General features: G+C 43.1%; 2 protein-coding genes across 2 annotated transcripts; one reads left to right on the top strand and one right to left on the bottom strand.

Moving 5' to 3' along the window:
* Window positions 1-637: 637 nt before the first annotated feature.
* rassf9 (Ras association domain family member 9) lies at window positions 638-10,948 on the bottom strand. The gene is made up of 2 exons (XM_041939482.1): window positions 10,813-10,948; window positions 638-3,132 (listed from the first exon to the last, which is right to left on the bottom strand). Exons 1-2 carry the CDS (start codon window positions 10,857-10,859, stop codon window positions 1,866-1,868), a joined length of 1,314 nt encoding a protein of 437 aa, XP_041795416.1. The 5' UTR covers window positions 10,860-10,948; the 3' UTR covers window positions 638-1,865.
* A 2,318-nt stretch (window positions 10,949-13,266) lies between these two features.
* On the top strand, window positions 13,267-18,131 carry nts (neurotensin). Its single transcript, XM_041939822.1, has 4 exons — window positions 13,267-13,327; window positions 14,271-14,332; window positions 17,020-17,211; window positions 17,988-18,131. Exons 1-4 carry the CDS (start codon window positions 13,267-13,269, stop codon window positions 18,129-18,131), a joined length of 459 nt encoding a protein of 152 aa, XP_041795756.1.
* Window positions 18,132-18,737: the final 606 nt, after the last annotated feature.

The following is an 18,737-nucleotide window of genomic DNA, read 5'->3' as shown; positions in this document are numbered from 1 at the left end:
CTCTCTTTCAAAGTCTGATTTCCATTAGAATATAAATCGCAGCTCGGCGCGTTCCCATCAGCAACAGAACATGCTACAAGTGCCGTAATAAACCCTCGCTCCGTCGACAAGCGCGAGGCGCCGGTGCGAGCGCATTGTAAGATCTCTGGCCTTTCATGCTTGGTGGAGTTACTTAGTGGCTCGAAGCAGTGAAGGAGGAGGGGGTGGGGGTTAAGCAATTAGTGTGTGAAATAGATACCCCCTGCTTTTCCAGCGGCCTGCCCCACTCTGCCCCGAGTACAAAGTGTTAGTCTGTCAGCAGTACCTTGACGAGAGGAGAGTGCTCGCTGTTGTTTGTGCTTGCCTGGCGACCATCTTGTCTGATTATATGCTGCAGTGACTGGAAGGGTGGTGGTGGTGGTGGTGGTGGGTGGGGGGGTCTGTGCTAGCTGTGTCATTTCTCTCTGGTGACTCAGAGCTTTGAGAAATCTACAAAAGTCAGTTCTGTGTTTCTGGCACCTCCTCCCCCCCTCATGGTTTTAGCATTAACACCCTCTAAAACAGCAGCGCTGATGCTAATCCCTGTTTAACGACTCAAATCCTCGATGCTGGGCGCCGACAAACCCAACAATGGAGTCATTACTCTGTGACATTAACAGTATTAGTGTTTATTATGAAAACTGAAATATACATGTTGCTGAATCATGAGCTTTTACACAGATGTAGCCCAGATATTAGAGTTATTTTGGCCCTGGGTATGACGCATTTGATCAAACCAGTGGCAGATGAGCCTCAGGTGGGAGGCGGTTATAATAAAATCTCATCAGTAAAATACAATTACATGATAAATAAATATAATTTTCTCAGTTTTTTTTCTTTTCTTATCAAGCTGGCTTTACAAATTGTGCCTGTGTCATAACAACAATCATTTACGGTGGTTACAGCGGTATATTTACAGTGTAGTCTACATCCGAAACAGTTAGCTGTTTGTTTTAATATAAAACATTGTTAATAGATTTACAGGTGTGTACAAAGAAGTGCAGCTTAATAAATAGCTTGAGAACTTTTAGAAGCATACATTCACCATTATTAAGAAATTAAACAAAAAACACTAAGTCTGGTACACTGTAGAAATGGCCGTGCTAAGGAAATAGTCATCGCCTCTTAAAGGGGCAAAAATGTACACTTAAAAGTCAGAAAACCTAAGCAGTGATGGACTGTTGTGTACGTTGCTCCAGTTCTGTGCATGTGCTATCATCACGTTTGAGGCACAGACAGCATCCGTTGGCCTCTCAGAAACCCAGACGGCTCTTTGAAAACACTTGACGGTATTTCCTTTGTCCATCTAGACTCAAACAAAAACATCATCTTCACCGAACAGAAAGTCTAAACCTGTTTGCCAAGCTGTCACTCATTTCCCGAACCAAAAGTGACTGTCGGCTGCTCAGTTTGTACAAAAAATAGCAAATGTTTTAAAAATGCACATTATTACGTATTAAAATAATGGAAAATAAAACTGCAAATACATAACTTTTAAATTTTGGTTAGCATTGTATAAGTAGAGACGGCTAGCATCTCTTTTTTTGAATGAGGAAATACCTTAAAGTGCAAAAAATGATTAATGTCATTACTGATCAATCTGTTAAAGGATTAATCATGCTTTTCCATAAAATTAAAATATTCCTATTATAACTTCTCATAGTCCAATATAGCGTCCTGAACAGCCAAAATAACTGCTGATTGAACGACCTCAACGCTATAAAAGATCTCCAGGCATTTATCCTTCAGAGGAACCGCTGCTTAGCTCCGTGACTCAAACCTGATGACAACACACGACAGGCACAAACTGCGTACACAACATTCAATTGCAGGGTCATCTGGGTCGCTCAAACGTCTGTGTCCAGTGGGGGAGGGAAGTCGAAACATGGTGACAGCGAGTCCTGGCTGTGTGTGGAGCTAATCCCAGTGTCTGAGTCTGTGTCTGTAGCGTCTAGAGGGGACAGGCTGTGTTTGAGTTTCACCGTCTGGGAGACGCTGCACTGAGTGTCACTGTTCAAAGGGACGGGACTGGACGGCTCCTCTTCTTCTTCGTCACCAATCTGCAGTGAGCTCAGGTGGGCAGCGAGCTGCCAGCACTCCTGGTCCTTGGAGACCAGCGTAGCGTCATAGTGCTTCAGCTGCTTGTCTATTTCCGCAGCTTGGTTGTGAATTGACACACCAGTGAAGAGGCTGCGCTTCAGTTCGTTCCGCAGCCTCTCGAGTTCAGCAGCGTAGAACATTTCGTCCGTCTCCGCAGGGGTCCAGGAAGCAGCAGCGGCTCCCCCCTGTTCACTCGTCTCGTATTGGCTCATAGGGAAGTTGGCCCTCCTCAGCTCAGCGTCAATATCCCGGGACAGCTGGAGGATGAGCTCCTGGTGCCTCTGAACCTGCAGCTCCAGCTGTTTGACTCCATCGCTTGTGTACAGGTACTCCTGCAGCTGCTCGTCGCTGTGAGCCTCCAGACTCAAGTCACGAGCCTGACCCGGCGGACGCTCAGACTCAGGTCCCTCCTGCTCTTGAAGATCAAACCGCTTGATCTCCAAATCCAGCTCCCTCATGCGCTGGATCTGCTCTCGGATGGTGTGGTCCTGGTTGAGAATAAGTTGCACCATCCGGTCGATCTCGTCGGCACCTGGGGAGCTTTTGCTCTCCTTGTGCAGCTTTTCCAGCTTCCGGAAAGCTTTCTTCACCATGCGCTTTTGCCTCTCCACCGGCAGAGACTGGGTGTACTGGGCGCGGCTGTGCTCCCATCGCTTTGGCTTGGCGCCCTTGGACTTTCCGCTCTTCTTGGTGGGCTGAGGCACAAAATCACTGGTTTTAACTAGAATGAACTGGATGAAGGGTCTCTGGTCGCCCCAAGCATACCAGAGTCGCAGGATTCTGGTGAGAGGAGGCAAGGCTCTCTCAAAACCCTTCCAGCGCTCAACGAGACAGAAGTCTTTGGGTTCTCCGTGCAGGAGCCGCTTGCTCTCTGGGATTGACTTGTGGTCCTCCAGTAAGGCCTGAATCATATCTGCACATGTTGTGTGCTTTGTTACTCCACAGACAACTTTCTCCTCGTTGCAGACAGTAACCTGAATCTCCTTTCCGACCACAGGCTCGACATCTTTTGTCCTGGGAAAGAGACAGAAAAACAATTTATATCGTAACTATGACCTTAGGATGAAACATATGGAAGTCTTATCCTCTGAACATACAGGCTTCCCCTCATGTTGCTTTAAGATCATTGGTTTGCGCATCATTTCATACACATTTTACCAAATTCAGACCTACATTTTTGGTATCTTTGGAAACTTTTAAATCTCAGCCAATTAACAATGTTTGGCTGCACAGCATCTCTGTAATAGTGCTTGTTTGTTAAAGGTTAAAGGTTAAAAAATGCAAACACTGACATCCACAACATACTGGTCATTTATCTCATTGAACATTTTTAGTCGTTCCATTGACGTGGCTCCATGAGTGGCAATGTTGGTCAGCTGGTCCACCATTGTGATCCAGACTGACGTATCTAACAACCACTGGACATACTGTACATGGTCCCTGCAGGATAGAGCCTCCTGACTTCGGCTTTACCTCCAGTGCTGTCATGAGGTTGACTTTTCAACTGTCTTTTCAAATAATTTTTTGAATTATTTTCAGTGTTCAGTCATAGTTTGGTTACGTTTAGGCAACAAAAAAACTGGGTAAGGTTTAGGAAAACATCATGGTTTGGCATCAAATGGACCCTTTCACAATGTTAACGTGTTACAAAGGCTTTCTGGAAGAAATCCCTGCATGTCCTGCCATCATTAGGTCAAAATTCCCATCAGCCTGAGCTGTATTTTGTGTTTTGTGCTAATTAGCAGATGTTAGCACACCAACCAATTAAACCAAGCTGGTGAAAACAGTAAACACCCCAATTAAAAAAAAAGTTGGTCAATGATTGTTCATGTAATAAACCATGTTTACAAAGAGCTGCAGTTCGAAGTACAGCAAGCACACATTCTCTCATTCATGATGTTCTAAGTAGTGTGTTTTTTAAATAGATCCTGCTTTGATGGTTTTCAATTAGGTCAGTGAGCAGAAAACTACATTCACTCATTTCGTGCTCCCTGGCTTGATTCTATTAGACTGTTACTCATCAGAGATGACCACTTAATGGTTTGGTTCTGAGCTATTTAACCCCAAGGCCCTCATTACCTTTTCGTCAGAACTGTAAAACTTGCTCAAAAATTGACCTCTGATGGGTTGATGGTATCCATTTTTTATGTGCTTAATGGACCACCGGTAATATCCAGGACCTAATATCCAGTCATTAAACGATGGGCACCGGCAACGCAGACATACACAACACGAACAAGTAATCAAATAAGTAGATAACATTGCCAGACGTTACAATTTGATTTCAAGATAAAGAATGATGCATCGTGTTATCTTTTATATAAAGATAAAATGTTAGGAATATTCTACAATTGATTTGATTAATTAACTCTGATGTACTGTAGCCAACTTTCTGTCTCAGTGAATTACTCATAGTCAAAGTTAAAGCCTACACTGAAAGCAAAAAATAAAAAAAAATAAGCCATATATAATATTCCTGTAATTACAGGCAGGTCAGTCTATTAGAAACCAGAGAAATATTATCCATTTAATATCACCAAGAGAGTGAAGCTGCAGCTTCTCTTTGAACACTGAACTGCAGACTGATTTTGGGGGTTTAAGGAATGCCAGTCTGTGGTTTTGCAACCAAACAAGCAAAACTTCATGAATCTGTTAACAGTAAATCAGAATCATGGGCTGGTTTCTTATCAAGTTTCACCTACAGTCCACAAAACTGAATTCTGATTGCAAACTAATGACGCCATTGAGAGGGTTTAGCTGCTTGTTATCATTATCTGACACAAGTGGAGTGGACAAAAACCACAAGGCCAGGATGGTGTTTAAACAATGTGTTTTAAAGGATTAGTGCATAGCCTTATCTACAGTGTATTTACAAAAAAATAAAGCAAACTCTGAGATTAAGATCTAATACTACAGGCATGTTGTTGCTCTCAGATCTGAACCTTGCATCGTGTAGCTGCTGTGTCTTTATCTGTGGAGCCCACATTAACTACTGAACATCACAAAAATACACATCCTCTGAAGATGTTACAGATACTACCCGCCTGCATGCCAACACAAGCAAGTGAGATGTATTAAGAGTTCTACAAGCACGGCAACTTAAATGCTGCATTATCTCGCAGATTTTACAGTCAGATACGTCTGTGTTTTGGTTCCCACACAGCATGAAAACACACAACTGGAGCATTGTGTAAACTGGTGGTGGTGAATAAGGTCTCAGGAATGCGATACGTATGCAACAATGCAAGAGGCTGGTTAATGGTTATGGAGACCCTTGGAGAAGAGAGGGGCAAAGCAAATACCTGAGCTATGCGCAGGCCAAACAAATCCTGCGGGCCTCTGGCAATCAAAGACAACGGCAATGACGACTTTGACCTGAGAGTTTCCCACCAGCACCGACTCAAAGAAACCCTGCAAGAACTACTGCGGCCCAGCGGAGAAAACACTGGGTGGGCACAGTAAGGCCGCACAAATACAGCAGCTCTGCAACACAACATGCTTGTACCGCTTATTTATTTCAACTCATGATCTCATGGTTTGGTTTGCTGCACTGATTTCCAACCTGGGGATCTAAACCCCCCAAAGAGGTCCCAAGATAGGAAGGAGGAGTCAAGAGATTACTAACAGTCAGTACTAAAACATCTTTGAATACGCTGTGAGGTATTATAAACACTAACACTGGCCTAAGCATGTGGCAAACATGCGTCTATTGTCATATTTGAACGTACAGGTGAATAAACACGCTCTCCAGACAATTGGTTATTTCAGAGAGGGTGACCCAAGCCCTCAGCTGTGCAGGAAGAGGGTACAGCAAGGCAGGGAAACACCTGTATTTGTCCTGGGCCACAATTGCCAACGCTCTGACAACATCCTGCCGCCGCAGCTCAGTGGACAGAGGGAGGAAGGGGAAAAATGGATTCCACAGAGCTCGCTATGGTCTGTTTTCAACTCTGCTCTGATGTGAAGAAAGTGCTGACAAATCTATGACTGTGTGCCGCTGTTATCCACATTTCAGCTGCCTAAAATAAAACTTTTAATATCTTTCGGGGTTAAAAATGAAGTTGAAATGTGTCAAAGCTGCTCTGGGTACGGATATAATGACAATGACTGAATTGATCTTCAATGGGGAGAGCAAGCTAGCTAAACGGCTAACTGTAGGTGGCAAAAATAAAGCTAAACATTAAAATTTAAAATATCTCATTCATTCACCGCCATGATTTTCATGATGTTTAACAGTCAGCAGTCTATAGCTTACCAATTACGTAGCTATAGGCTAGTTTGAAACTAGAAATGCTCCTATGCTAGCTACCTAAATTTAGATTTAGCTTTAGAGCTTGTGTTGACTTGTTGACTTTTTCAATTAGCTGCTGAAACTTAGCTTAAAGGTTTTGGCTTCATTACTCAACCAATGACAGTAGTTCATCTTTATGAGTAGCCCACATGATTTACAACAAGGTGCAGAAAAACATGGACGTACACCATCACCTGTAATGTGACTGCTAGCTCTCTGATGCTAGCAGCATCAGGAAACTAGCAGCTTTCTTTTGTGCCAATTAGCGAATGCTATGAGCTGAATTTCAAAAGAGAAACTGGATTATTTTGCGCTTTGTTTTGGGTTGAAAGACCAATTGACGACAAAAACAGATCACTGTGAGGGCAAACACTTTGACGAGACCGGTGGTGTCTCTGGGAGTGCCGAAACCTCGGACCCTCTCCAGTCAGCTCCCTGCCAGGACAAACACGAACACTGCACGCACCATTGGGCTGATTGCATGGCAGATAATATGTTCATAAGGGCTGTCACTTTGGGCGCCATTTGATATTCATAGCTTGGGATTAAGACGTGGTTCCAGACACAACAAATGAGGGTGCCCTCATAGGTCACAGCTTTGGGCGCTAAATGACAAAGCCCCCGCTGATAGTGTGAGAAACTCAAACCTTCTGATTGAGAATCAGGACGTGTGATTTAATTTAATAAAAATATTTGAATATAAGCTTGTTGTCATAGTGATGATGGATGCTGTGCAGTGGATAATGCAGGACGGGTACCACCAACATTTCACACTTCAGTGAACCCAAGAAACCTGAGCAGACCTGCTTGACCGCAGTTTGAACTTAAAAGCTGAGATGCCCGGTGAGACTCACGTGGGAGGAAACCACATTTAAATTACATGAATTTTCAGCACAGGTTTCTGCGTGGGTCCATTACGTTACAGCAACCACCACGGTGGCATGGCTCTTCCATTGTTAAACTCATAATGACAACCTTGTAGACATTAACACCTCCACTCCGTGTCATAAATTTACAAGCTACAAGTTACCACAGAGGACTGCATGCTCGTGGTTTGAATGAGTCATAACCAAAGACAGAATTATAGCTCCCCGGGGTCTCAGCGCGGTTTATCAGATCAATAGTGATACGATAAAGTGATGCAGATATTTACAATAGAAAGAAGGCTGTAATAACATATCAGCAAACAGATCCTGTAGCTGCCGAAGTCAACAGGTTCTGATTTTCTTGCTATGGAATGAAATTCTACATCAGCTTGGTGGTGATGAAATTACAGCTTTGCTCTTACAGCTGAAAAACAAACTGTACTGAAACCGATGGATTCTGAGCGAAAACCTAATATAAATGTAAATCATTCCTAATCCAAAATCTATTGAAGGGTAGTTCTCAATACATAACATATTTTCTCATGTACCTGTGGTGGTAGCCAGGCAGATAACCTTGGTTTGATTTCCCACATTTTAAAGATACTCTTTCCATCTTTGAAATTTCTGTTCGCCACCTTGAGTACAACAAAATTAGATTGGAATATGTCTGTGGTGCTCACAGCAATGAAAAAATGAAAGAAATTTAACAAGACTAAGAGCCTCAGAGCCATGCTGCTGGCTCTGAGGCTGTAGTTGAGATCTGCATGCTGATGTCCTCACAGTGACAATGCTAACATGCTAATGTTTAGCAAGTACTGAGTTTAGGATCTTAGCCTGCTAACATTTGCTAGTTAGCAATAAATACACATATAGACAGAACAACTGAGGGTTAAGGGAGCATCATTCATTTTGGATGTGTTTGGTCGGAAACCAGCCTACTGCACAAATTAAATTTTTGACTTTATGAGACCTAATGAGAAAGTTAAGGGATCACTAAAGTTGTTTCAATCCTGAGACGAACATTTGTACACAATTTAATGACAATCCATCAAATAGCTGTTGAGACCTTTTGTTTAAAACCACAAATGTCAGCCTTATGGTGGCGCTTCAAGAGGAAAAGTGAGGGGATCAAGAACGTTTCTTTATGACATCAATCCAGCAGTAGTTGAGATATTTTAGCCTGGACCAAAGTGTGGATTACTCTGGATAATCAATCAATCCAAATCAATTGAAGGAAATCTGAGTGTCTGCTGTGGAACATGACACATCAGATTACAGACACGTGACCTTTGCATTGTTTCTCATACAGTTAATGTTAATGACTTGGTGAATGTTTACTCATCATGTTTGGAATAGGGCTCATCTGCCCGTCACGGAGTGCATCCAGCTGAAGTTAAAAGATAATAATGACCGTCACTGAACAAAAACAGAAACCTCTGTATGTATTTTCTAATATATGTGTGCCTGGTGTGTGTAGTAGAAGAAACCGAGTCTGCAGCAGAGCAGATACTTGGACAGGAGACGCTTCCTCTTGCTCTTATCTGAAAGAGGATGAGGGAAACGGCGAGGAAATAACATTACTTTTCTATCTGGATCTGTTGATCTCCTGGATGACTCCCACTCTGATAGGCATCTGTGAGCAGAGACACAACACACCCTTCCCTTCTCCTCACTTCCTCTGTGAAACCACCCACCCTTCTTATTTTTCTCCCCCCCAGCGGGCCTGTGAATCACCAAATAAGCTTTTGCTCAGTGAAAATAAATGAGTTATTCTCTTTCGACACAACTGAATGATTTCATTGTTTGCTGTGGCTTGCTAATTTGGGTTAACTGAACTCTTTCAGCAGCTAATTGGTCCTTTGCACAACGCTGCCATGCTGCAACCGTGGCTAAGAGCGGAAGCGGTGGTGGTGGTCACTACTTGCTGTTGGTTGCCAGCCAGTAACATGTCACCATTACATTTTCATTATAGGACAGCGACGCACAGCACTCACTGATGACGCACTGTGAACCTTTGATGGTACAGGGTATGAAAACAACTGTTAGCAGCTATAATTATCACCACATTCAAGTTTTATCCTAAAAGTTTGTGCAAGTTTTGACGTTTCCACTGACTGCAGCTTCATCTCGTCATTCTTCAGCAAACATCCAACTGAATGTGCCAGCGCGAGTAAAAGCGAGTGTCTGAAATCGAGCGTTTGACATATCTACAGATCTAAACACTCGAGGTAATTATAGGTGCCGCAATGGTAATTACTACATAACATGAAAAAATGAGATCCACTGGAGACAGCCTCAGTCAGACTGTTTGAAGTTATCAAAGATAATTCATCTCAGCTCGCTGTGTGATGTGAAAATACATCCATTTTGCTGCTGGTGCCACTGTCAAAGAGTTTTTACAGTAATTTAATATAAAAGCCTCTTTTATTTCTGAACTTAATCCAAACCCTTTCTGCTAAGTTTGGTGGTAAATGAGAGTCTTAATGAGTAAAGCTAATGAAAATAGCTCTCTACCCACATTTAAAACCTTCCACATCGTGGTCTTGGCAACCTGAATCCTGTTTGCACCCTGCAAGGACTGGATCATGACCTAGATACTCCAAATGAGAACCCTGTTTACCAACTCTGCACAACAAAAAGTCTGCAGTCAACTATCCAAATAGAATTTCTGTGTCAGTAATGCAGGACAGCTTGTGGCTCGGTAAATCTAATTTTCCCACCTTTTCAAAGCCGAGGCTGGATCTCAGCTGCAGCACGGGGCTCATCAAAAGGCCGAGCTAGCCACTCAAGGAAATTGCTGAAGCAAATTATACGAGTGTTGATGACAGGAACTCTCTGAACCTGAAGTCAGGAGGCCTCTGGTGTCCCAGATGAAATGTGCATTAAAAATAACACCTTTGCAGTAATTACAGAGCAGGAGAAGGTGAGGTCGATGCACAGTGCAGTGCACTCCGACAGGAATGAGCACCACCGTAATCGAAGGGCGTATTTTACTCAAACTTTCCATAAAGGGGAATAATACCTCACACATACCGGCAAGAAAACACTTCTTACACCAGTTTCTTACAGCGGGAAACAAATTATGGGCCAAAAAATTTGACTATACAGATAAAAAAAATGTAATACTGTCTTAAACACTGACAGTTAAACCTCTTCAGCAATGATATTCCCTCATTATTGTTATTAATGCTGGTTGATGCTGGTTTTAAACAATATTGGAAGTGTGTTAGATGGTTATTAATACTAAAAATCATATAATCTAATATTCAAGGGAAGTTTATAATGTGTCCTTGTGCTTCTTAATGGTAATTTGTCTTACTTGTATTATGTTCCTCAGTATCACGTGCTGCTATATATTTACCTGTAATATTACTGCTCAAGTCCTGCATTAATCATTTAGCAAACTTGCAGCTCGCTCTAAAGCAGATGCGCACCGCGCTGTGCGTAATTGTCGCTCCTCCACAGCGCTTTCCATTACCCGGAAAAAAAAAGCATTCAACAAGTTTCTCGCCAAGAAAACTTCCCTCATCAAATTACCTGTTCTTCAGTCGAGCCTTTAGGAAGTTTTTTCCAAACGGAGCCATGACACAGGGGCGCACGGAAGTGGACCAGCGATCCGAAATGCGTTACAGTCCCAGCATGGCAGGACGTCGGACACTGTGGAGAGTTTGAGGAAAGTTGAGGGGTGTCCCAGCTGCGACTCTGAGGAAACACCTCCCTCCGCCTGTCGGATGGGGCGGACAGACTGCACCGAGATTTATCGGTGAAATTCTGCCCCCTTTCACCTGCAGGAGCAACCCGAGAAACCGCAGAGAGGCATGAAAGAGAAAAGTTACCGCTTGTTTTGGCAAATCAGACAAAAGTCGCGGTGTTCAGTGAAAAAAAAAGTCACATCTTAAATCTGAATAACATCCGGAATGTAAAGGAAATATCGTAAAACCATCGTAAAGTGAGATAAAACTCACTACTAGGTAGCGAGATTATTTGATAGTGATGGTGCAGGAATCCCGTCAGGAATATAAAGGGCATTTTGGACACAAGAAACAGCCTTTAATGTGAAAGTAAAACATATTTCTTTAAGTATCATTTGCACAGATATAATAGAAATATCCAACAGGATACTGCTCATTATACAGTAAACGCACACAGCTCTGCACTGGTTTTGTTCATGAGGCTCCTCACGTTTCATTGCGCTCTTTGATATGTTGGTAAAGTCGTATGAAAATGTGATTACGGTCTCAGGGAGCTGCAGAACAGGACATGCGGAGGAAAGCTGAACCTCTTGGGGTTTGGGAACTGGCTCTCCCTGCTGGTCTCAAATGACAAAGATGAAATTCAGGCATGAGAGGAAGGAACGCAGCCTGCTTTACCTTCACTCTGACTGGTTTTCAGGCTCGAAATAACACACGTGCTGTGGAGCTTCTCCACCTGAGACATTTACTGTGCGTTAAAGTGATATCATTCTCTGTGGGGGCCAGTTAGTGTGACTGTAAGTGAAACTAACAAATAATGCTGCTAATAATAAAATGTATGTGAGTCATTTCTGTTCATATGAGGTCGAAGCAACAGCACCTGGAGATGTGAGGAAGTCTCTAAAGTGATATTACTTAATGAACACAGTGTATAATATTCATCCCTTGCTTGTTTTAGGTTTGGCTGTAAATACACATCAGATATTTCTCTGTTCCCTGTCAGAAATATATCAGATTAATAGAATCAAACGTCAAATCAAAACAAAAGCAAATCAAGATAACAGTAAAACGAGATGATCTCAAATTGATCCTTGTGGGACTCCGTCGTCAAGTGTTTCGTTTGTTAGAAAATTTGAATGACAAAGTCACATCACAACAGCTTAACTTTAACTCTGAAGTCAAGGAAGTGCAAGTCAAAACTGAATCGACGGCCATTTTTCTTTTCTCTGCTTTCTTTCTTTCTTTCTTTTTTGCAGCAACAGAGAGCAGGTGCACAGAGCAGATCGCTTAATTCATACTATTTAGCGGCTTTAAATGTGAATAATAATTAAAAAAAACAGAAAATGAATATTGTTCTTTTAACTCTTAACATGTTAGAGGTGTCCATGAAGGAAATATAAACATATGTTTTGTGAAAATGGACCAAACTCCATCTGCAGATGAAGCTCATGCAGTCTGATTTCTTTTTAAATTGGCCTTTAATATTAATAACAGAAATGATGTCAAGGACAATTTAAATAAAGAAAGTCAAGCAAAGAAAGTGCTTTGCTTCTAATGTACTGAGACAGTTTAACATATCTTGTGTCTTATCACTATGATTCATGTCTTGCAGGCGCTTGTTTGGTTTGTAAGTCGAGAACAATCACCTGTTGATCGGAAAAGAGACATCACTTGCAGCAAAAGATGGAGGTGGTGGAGCACAGCTTCCCCAAATAGTGACACAAAGAGTGAGTCTTTGTTGTGCATCCTCCCACATCACCCCTGCAGCCCCGTGTCTGGCATCAAGTGCAGAACAAACCTCAGACTGTGTGCATTCATGAGGTGAAATCACCAAATCTCCAAAAAACCTTGACGCAAAGCCCTTCCGCCCTGTGATGCCAAAGTGACGTCTGATGAAACGATGACACAGTGACAGGAGGGAAGAGGGAATATGAAGAGAGAGATGGGTGGATGGACGGAGGAAGGGGTCCGCGTTAGTGGGTGGGAAGGTGGGGGTGGAGATGAGGAGAGACTGATTCTCTGACATCACATTGGCTCTTATAAACTGAGGGAATGGAGCCCACGGCACTTCACAACCAACCAGAAACCTGCAAGGAAGGGGAAGCGTATTTGGAGCTGGAAAAGGAGAAGAAGAAGAAGAGGAAGAAGGAGAAGAAGAAGAAAAGGAAGCAGCAGCATCAATACAAATTCCCTCTCGAGCCTCTTTAGCCAAGTCTGACCCTTAACCTTATGGACTAGATCCCTTCTCAGGTGCATTCTTCAGTGTGGGATCCTTTTTCTGGTTCGTTTTCTCATGAAGATGCAGGCACAGCTGGCGTGTATGCTTCTGCTCTGCTTCACATGTGGTGGACTTTGCACAGGTGAGGCTCTTTCAACAGGTTGTGCACTGATGCATTGTGTGGTGATTTCATGCTTTATCACCGGCTTCTTTCGTAGCAACAAAAAACAGGGAAAATCCGAACCAAGCATGGAACGAGTCCAGCTGTTTGCCTCTCACGTAACTTACTCCGCGCAACAGGTGCATCAGTTTGGCGATGGTGTTGCAGGTATTGAAGCACTGAATGATGGAAATATCTCTGTTTTTAAATGAAGAATTTGCACTTCAAAGCTTCTTCTTCATAACATTATGGTTGATTAGGTCTTGCTTTAATTTTTCTGGTCCCACAACTTATTAAAAGGTTGTATGACTTCAGGAGGCTGTGCTTAATAACTTATTCATTCTAAGACTTTTATTCTTCTACTTTTCTAAGATGTTTTTTTTACCAAGTCACCTATAGACCCCTTTCCTGCATTGATCTGGTGTAACCATGCCTAATGTAAATGTTTCAGAACCCATTTGAACCCTTGTTTATATATATATATAAAAATTGGAGATTCTGAATAAACCACAGCAGTGTAAACCAACCAAATCTGATTCTGAAGTCAGTGAGCCGGAAACATGTACAGTAAGATGGACAATTCTGTTCATGCAGAGAAAGAACTTTGCAGTCTTTGTAAAAAAAAAAAAAAATCTGTTGGCTTGACAAAGCTTCACAGGAGAGCTTGAGTTTTGTAAAGCAGTCCTGCGTCACCTGTTGAACGCTTTAATTTGTACCAGCGAATAAGAACGTGGGCAGAGTTCTGGTGCTTCATGGTGCTTGAGATGTAAATGCTGCAAACTCCTCTTAGAAAAAAGACTAAACAGTCTAAACGTCAGCTGATAAGGAGAATTTTATACTTTCATATCTAATTGACATTTTATTCCAGCAACTCTTAATTGGATCTGGTTAAAACTCATATTCCTGTTTCTCCTCTAACTGACAGATGTCAACCAGGACCAGCGAGCGCTTGAAGAGGAGCTGCTCAGCAGTCTTTTCGCCTCTAAGGTACGGGGTCCCTCTTTTGCACCTGTGACATCAGAGAGTGTCTGAAAAGCTGCATCCCACCTGGTCAGTCAGTGACCCTTCAGCTGACCCGGCACACCAGCTGCCCAGGTGTTCTTTCATGACAATCTGCATCCATGCTCCAGTCACAGCCTCACCTTTTGTGTGTGTTCATGCCGAGTTGGAGGTAAATGATAAAACTTATATATCTGGACTGGCCTTGTTTTGATTGAAAAATTAGTCTTTTTTAAAAAACAGTTCAGGGCAAAATAAACGCTCCAGCCGCTGCAGCTGTGGCTCAGCCATGATTCTTAACACGGTTATCCGGTGGTGTGAGCTCAAGGCCGGGCAAAGCCGAGGGGTGAAGCTGGTGAAGGCGGAACTAGAGGCAGTGGGAGATGGATTAATAGGATTCAGATGGACATGACAGCATCATAACGACACATCTTCCACCTCCCTCCGTCTCTCTGGTTAATAACCACGGCGCTCGAACGGAGACGTGGCGGTGACAAACCGGCCATGTGACTCACTGCTGCTGGAGCTCGGAGGTTGTTCGGGGGTGATGGTTGTAATAATAACTTGCTGGTTGCCTGAGAGTGACAGAGAGAGCCACAAGTATCTTCAACAATACTGTGCTTTCAGGATTTTTTTTTGGCGACAGCTGAATTGATTGACCTGCTTGTGTACTCGTCTTTTTATCTGATTAGATGAAGGAGGTAGATTTCCTCTCTGGCTCTTATTTCTCCACTGAACATGATTGCATTATAGCACAGCCAGGGTTCATCTGTTCGTCCGGCTGAGTATTGGAATTTAGATCGAGTTTTCCAGTAATTTTAAATCGCTCTTTGTAAGGACGCTGAGGGGATTTTCTAAAATGTCCCATAAACAATGTTAAAGAAACAGTCTGCCTCTGATTTTTGACTTGGCTGCAGTAGCTAAAGCCACCAGCAGGCCAGCTCATTAAAAACAAGGGACCCACTGGGATTGTTAGAATATCGGCCCCTGGAATTAACTCGTCATCCCACCCCTGGATCTTATTGATTCGCCTGCATTAGAGGAGAATATCCTGATGAAGCTTCATGTAAAACAATCCTTCATGTGACCTTTCAGCTCAGTAAAACCACAGCTGGCCCCAGTCACTTAATTCATTTAAAACTAAATGAAAACCACTTAAATCCTTGGTGCATGGATTATTTCTAAATGTCAGTAGCTGTCTATGCTCGGTCTCTGGTGTGTTGTTCTTGTGATGTCTCCGCTGCTTTTATTCCACGTCTCCCTCCTGGCAGACAGAAGGAACCTGTGTTTGACGTGACCCCTGTCTTTAGACATCGGAGGACGCTGTATTCCTCCGCTGCTCATAAACGACGTGAGCCCCGGAGGGCTCGTGGCCATTTGCAATAGTTAGAAGCAACAATATCCCCTCGTCCGCTGAATCTCTCCATCATCCTCAGTGACACCAAGTGGTCTTCGCCAGCCCACGCACAGGGGGGCCCCGGGGCCCTCCACCATCTTAAAGCACACAAAGTAGATTATAACACAACAGGCTGCAGCTGGATGAGGTTAGATGTGACTGATGTGACATTCTGGAGTCTCAGAATGTTAAGATACATCCGTCAGTGTGCAAAGTGGACGTCTCAAATGCAGCATCCTCAGTGCCTCTTTAAGGGAGCCAAAGCTTTTTAGTGCTTCAGCTGTAAAAACAGTGTGGAAAACCTCTAGAATAGCATTTATGCACGCGTCGATTGAAATGCATTGTGGTGGCGGCTCGTTAAGGCAGGCTGAGCCTTTGCATCTGCTCATAAAACTCATGAATATTGATTTGGATTTTTGGTCTTTCATAGCAATAAAGACAAAACTTACGACGTAAAAGATGAGATTTTACACACATGAGAGCGAGATTCAGAACCTGAACACAATACAAAGCCAAAATCTGAATGAATAGAACATCTTGAGGACACAAAATAAACGGCTGCATTCATGAAGAGCTTTTATCCAAAGCACTCATTCACACACTTACACAGATGGCAGCGAGCTATCATGCAGCTCGTTCACTCATTCACACACTCTCACACGCAGATGGCAGCGAGCTATCACACAAAGAGCTGTCCTGATCATCGGGATCGAACTACCGACCCTTTGATCGTTGGAGCGCCTGCTCCACCTGCTCAACAACAGCGATGATTTGTCTGAAATCACAGTCTGCATGTTTGGGGGATGGAGCGAATAATGTTACTAACTACAAAAATCACTATTCAGGAGTTTCTCCACTTGCAGCCAAATATCAGCAGGATAATAAGAAACACATGTACCAATTATAGCATTTATAATTGATTTAGCATTATAGCAGGTATTGTAAGTCTTCTTGTTATTGTGTCCAGCCTATTTTTGTCTGGGTCTAATGATTGAATCAGTGCGTTCATGACAAAAAGCCCTATGTTTAATTTTGTGCAGAAAAGCTTAATGTTGAGCAGAAATATGCAATCAATAGACCAGAAAATCTGTGTTTTTATCTTTTGTGGTGTCAGTTTTCACCTCACCTCCGCTCACAATGATAACAAAAACTTCAATTAAGCCATCTCTGCACGACGAGGCGCTAAGTTATTGGCAAATTTTGAAAATTCAATTTGAATCCCAATCCTTTTCAAACCTCCCCCCTCTGCCCCTCCCCCCACCTTGTTGCCCCTTTGCAGATGAAACAGAACAAGCAGAGCGCCCCCTACTGGCGCGTGTCGCTGGCCAACCTGTGCAGGATGGTGAGCGGCCTGCGGCAGGAGGTGTGGAGCGGCGAGGAGGAGGAGGACGGCGAGGGGAGCCTCCAGCTGCTGGAGGAGCTGTACAACCTGCAGCACATCTGCCGAACGCTGCAGAGCCGGGAGGAGAGGGTGAGACACACGCACACGCACACACACAGTCATGCTTGCATTATTTTTGAGTATTATGCAGCTATAGAGATTTAATCTGCAACTCCAGCACCATAATGGAAATAAGCTGTTTTTTTATCCTTGACATGTGGTGTGCATGCATGTATTTCTGTACATATATATTTGCATTTATAGTACAAGTACTCAGTGGTTTGAATGGTTGCTTCTGTAGTATTTTTTATTGTATTTATTGTCATTTAGTATTTTTATTGTGCTTATCTCATACTGAATATCTGCAAAACAACATTGTAGCAACTATGAGAGTAAAAAGTAGTTTCCCCCTTTAAATTATTTTAGAAGGGAATTAATTTATAGAATATAAAGTAGCAAAATACACAGTACCAGTACCCTTATTTTGTACTGGTAGTAAAAATAAGGCAGTAAACAGCAGGACTAAAACCCTAAAAACACGCACACACTCATACATGCAGGCTGGACACAAGAGCCCATCCATCCTCTCTCAGAGTAAACGCACCTCATTAAACCGCCGTCCTCCTCGTCTCGTCCTCCCTCCTCTCCATCATTTTCTCCTTTTTTTTTTTGTTTTTTTCAAACGTGAACGCAGCGGCTGCAGATTAGCGCCTGTTTTTGCCATGCATGAGCGCGCCGAGCAGAAGCACTCGTTCAATCACAGCTACAGTGGCATTAGCCTGCCGCTCAGCAACAAAACATGTGTTTGCCTGCCACTTCCTCTGCGTCGTGCGACACTCACCCGCCGCTCTGTCTCCCCCTCACAGCTTCTCCATGACTCTCTAGAGTATTTAGAGGAGAACAGTGACAATCCGCTGAAACGGAAATCACCCTACATCCTGAAGAGGCAAGCGACGCACACCGCCAAGTCCCGGAGGCCGTACATCTTAAAGCGAAGTACGATTTACTGACAACCATCCCGGAGGCCGAGGTGACGTTTGAGAGGACCACACCGTGCACTCTCTGTGAACATGTGATTGTGTTTTTTTCTCTCTTCCTGTAGCTGCGGTGTTTTTTCTTTTCCCGTTGTCGTTTTTAACCAGTCCGACCCTTCGATTGTATGTCCAGCATTGAGGCCTGCCTGTATTCTGCTCCTCAAGTGTAGGTCTTGAAAATAAAATCCTGAGCATCAAGCAAATTGTGTATCTTTGAGAAATTATATTTATTTACTCTATTTCTTCACAGCGCACTGAGTCTATTTTGTTTCAGGATACGATTAAAGGATTCATGATACAAAACCGGTGAGATGTGACTCTTTTCTTTCATGAAACTCATTCACCAGCAGCCACATTAAGCTCAACACACCATCCTGCTGCCAGAAATACTCGCTAGAGTGCAAATGTGTATTAATCCGCTGCCGAAAATAGTCCCCAACAAGTGCACTGTTTGCTCCTGTTTGAGTAGAGCTTGCTGAAAACTACAGTTGCCAGCTTGTTGAGAGATGGTCAACACACTGATCTGAGAAATCTAAAATAACACCAGCCTTTCCCTTTAAAGTCAGAATCAGCTAACCTAAA

This window comes from Chelmon rostratus, chromosome 6 (genome assembly GCF_017976325.1).
Source record: "Chelmon rostratus isolate fCheRos1 chromosome 6, fCheRos1.pri, whole genome shotgun sequence".
Taxonomy (NCBI): Eukaryota; Metazoa; Chordata; class Actinopteri; order Chaetodontiformes; family Chaetodontidae; genus Chelmon; species Chelmon rostratus.
Note: the sequence above shows the minus strand (reverse complement) of the source record. Positions and strands in the feature narration are given on the sequence as shown.

What these genes read in the sequence shown, in the direction of transcription:
- rassf9 (XM_041939482.1), bottom strand. Translation starts at nt 10,859, where the DNA reads ATGGCTCCGTTTGGAAAAAACTTCCTAAAGGCTCGACTGAAGAACAG. An exon ending in AAGGCTCGACTGAAGAACAG is followed by an intron (nt 3,133 to 10,812) that starts GTAATTTGATGA and finishes TCTCTTTCCCAG; the next exon opens with GACAAAAGATGTCGAGCCTG.
- nts (XM_041939822.1), top strand. Translation starts at nt 13,267, where the DNA reads ATGCAGGCACAGCTGGCGTGTATGCTTCTGCTCTGCTTCACATGTGGT. An exon ending in ATGTGGTGGACTTTGCACAG is followed by an intron (nt 13,328 to 14,270) that starts GTGAGGCTCTTT and finishes TCTAACTGACAG; the next exon opens with ATGTCAACCAGGACCAGCGA. An exon ending in TGCAGAGCCGGGAGGAGAGG is followed by an intron (nt 17,212 to 17,987) that starts GTGAGACACACG and finishes TCCCCCTCACAG; the next exon opens with CTTCTCCATGACTCTCTAGA.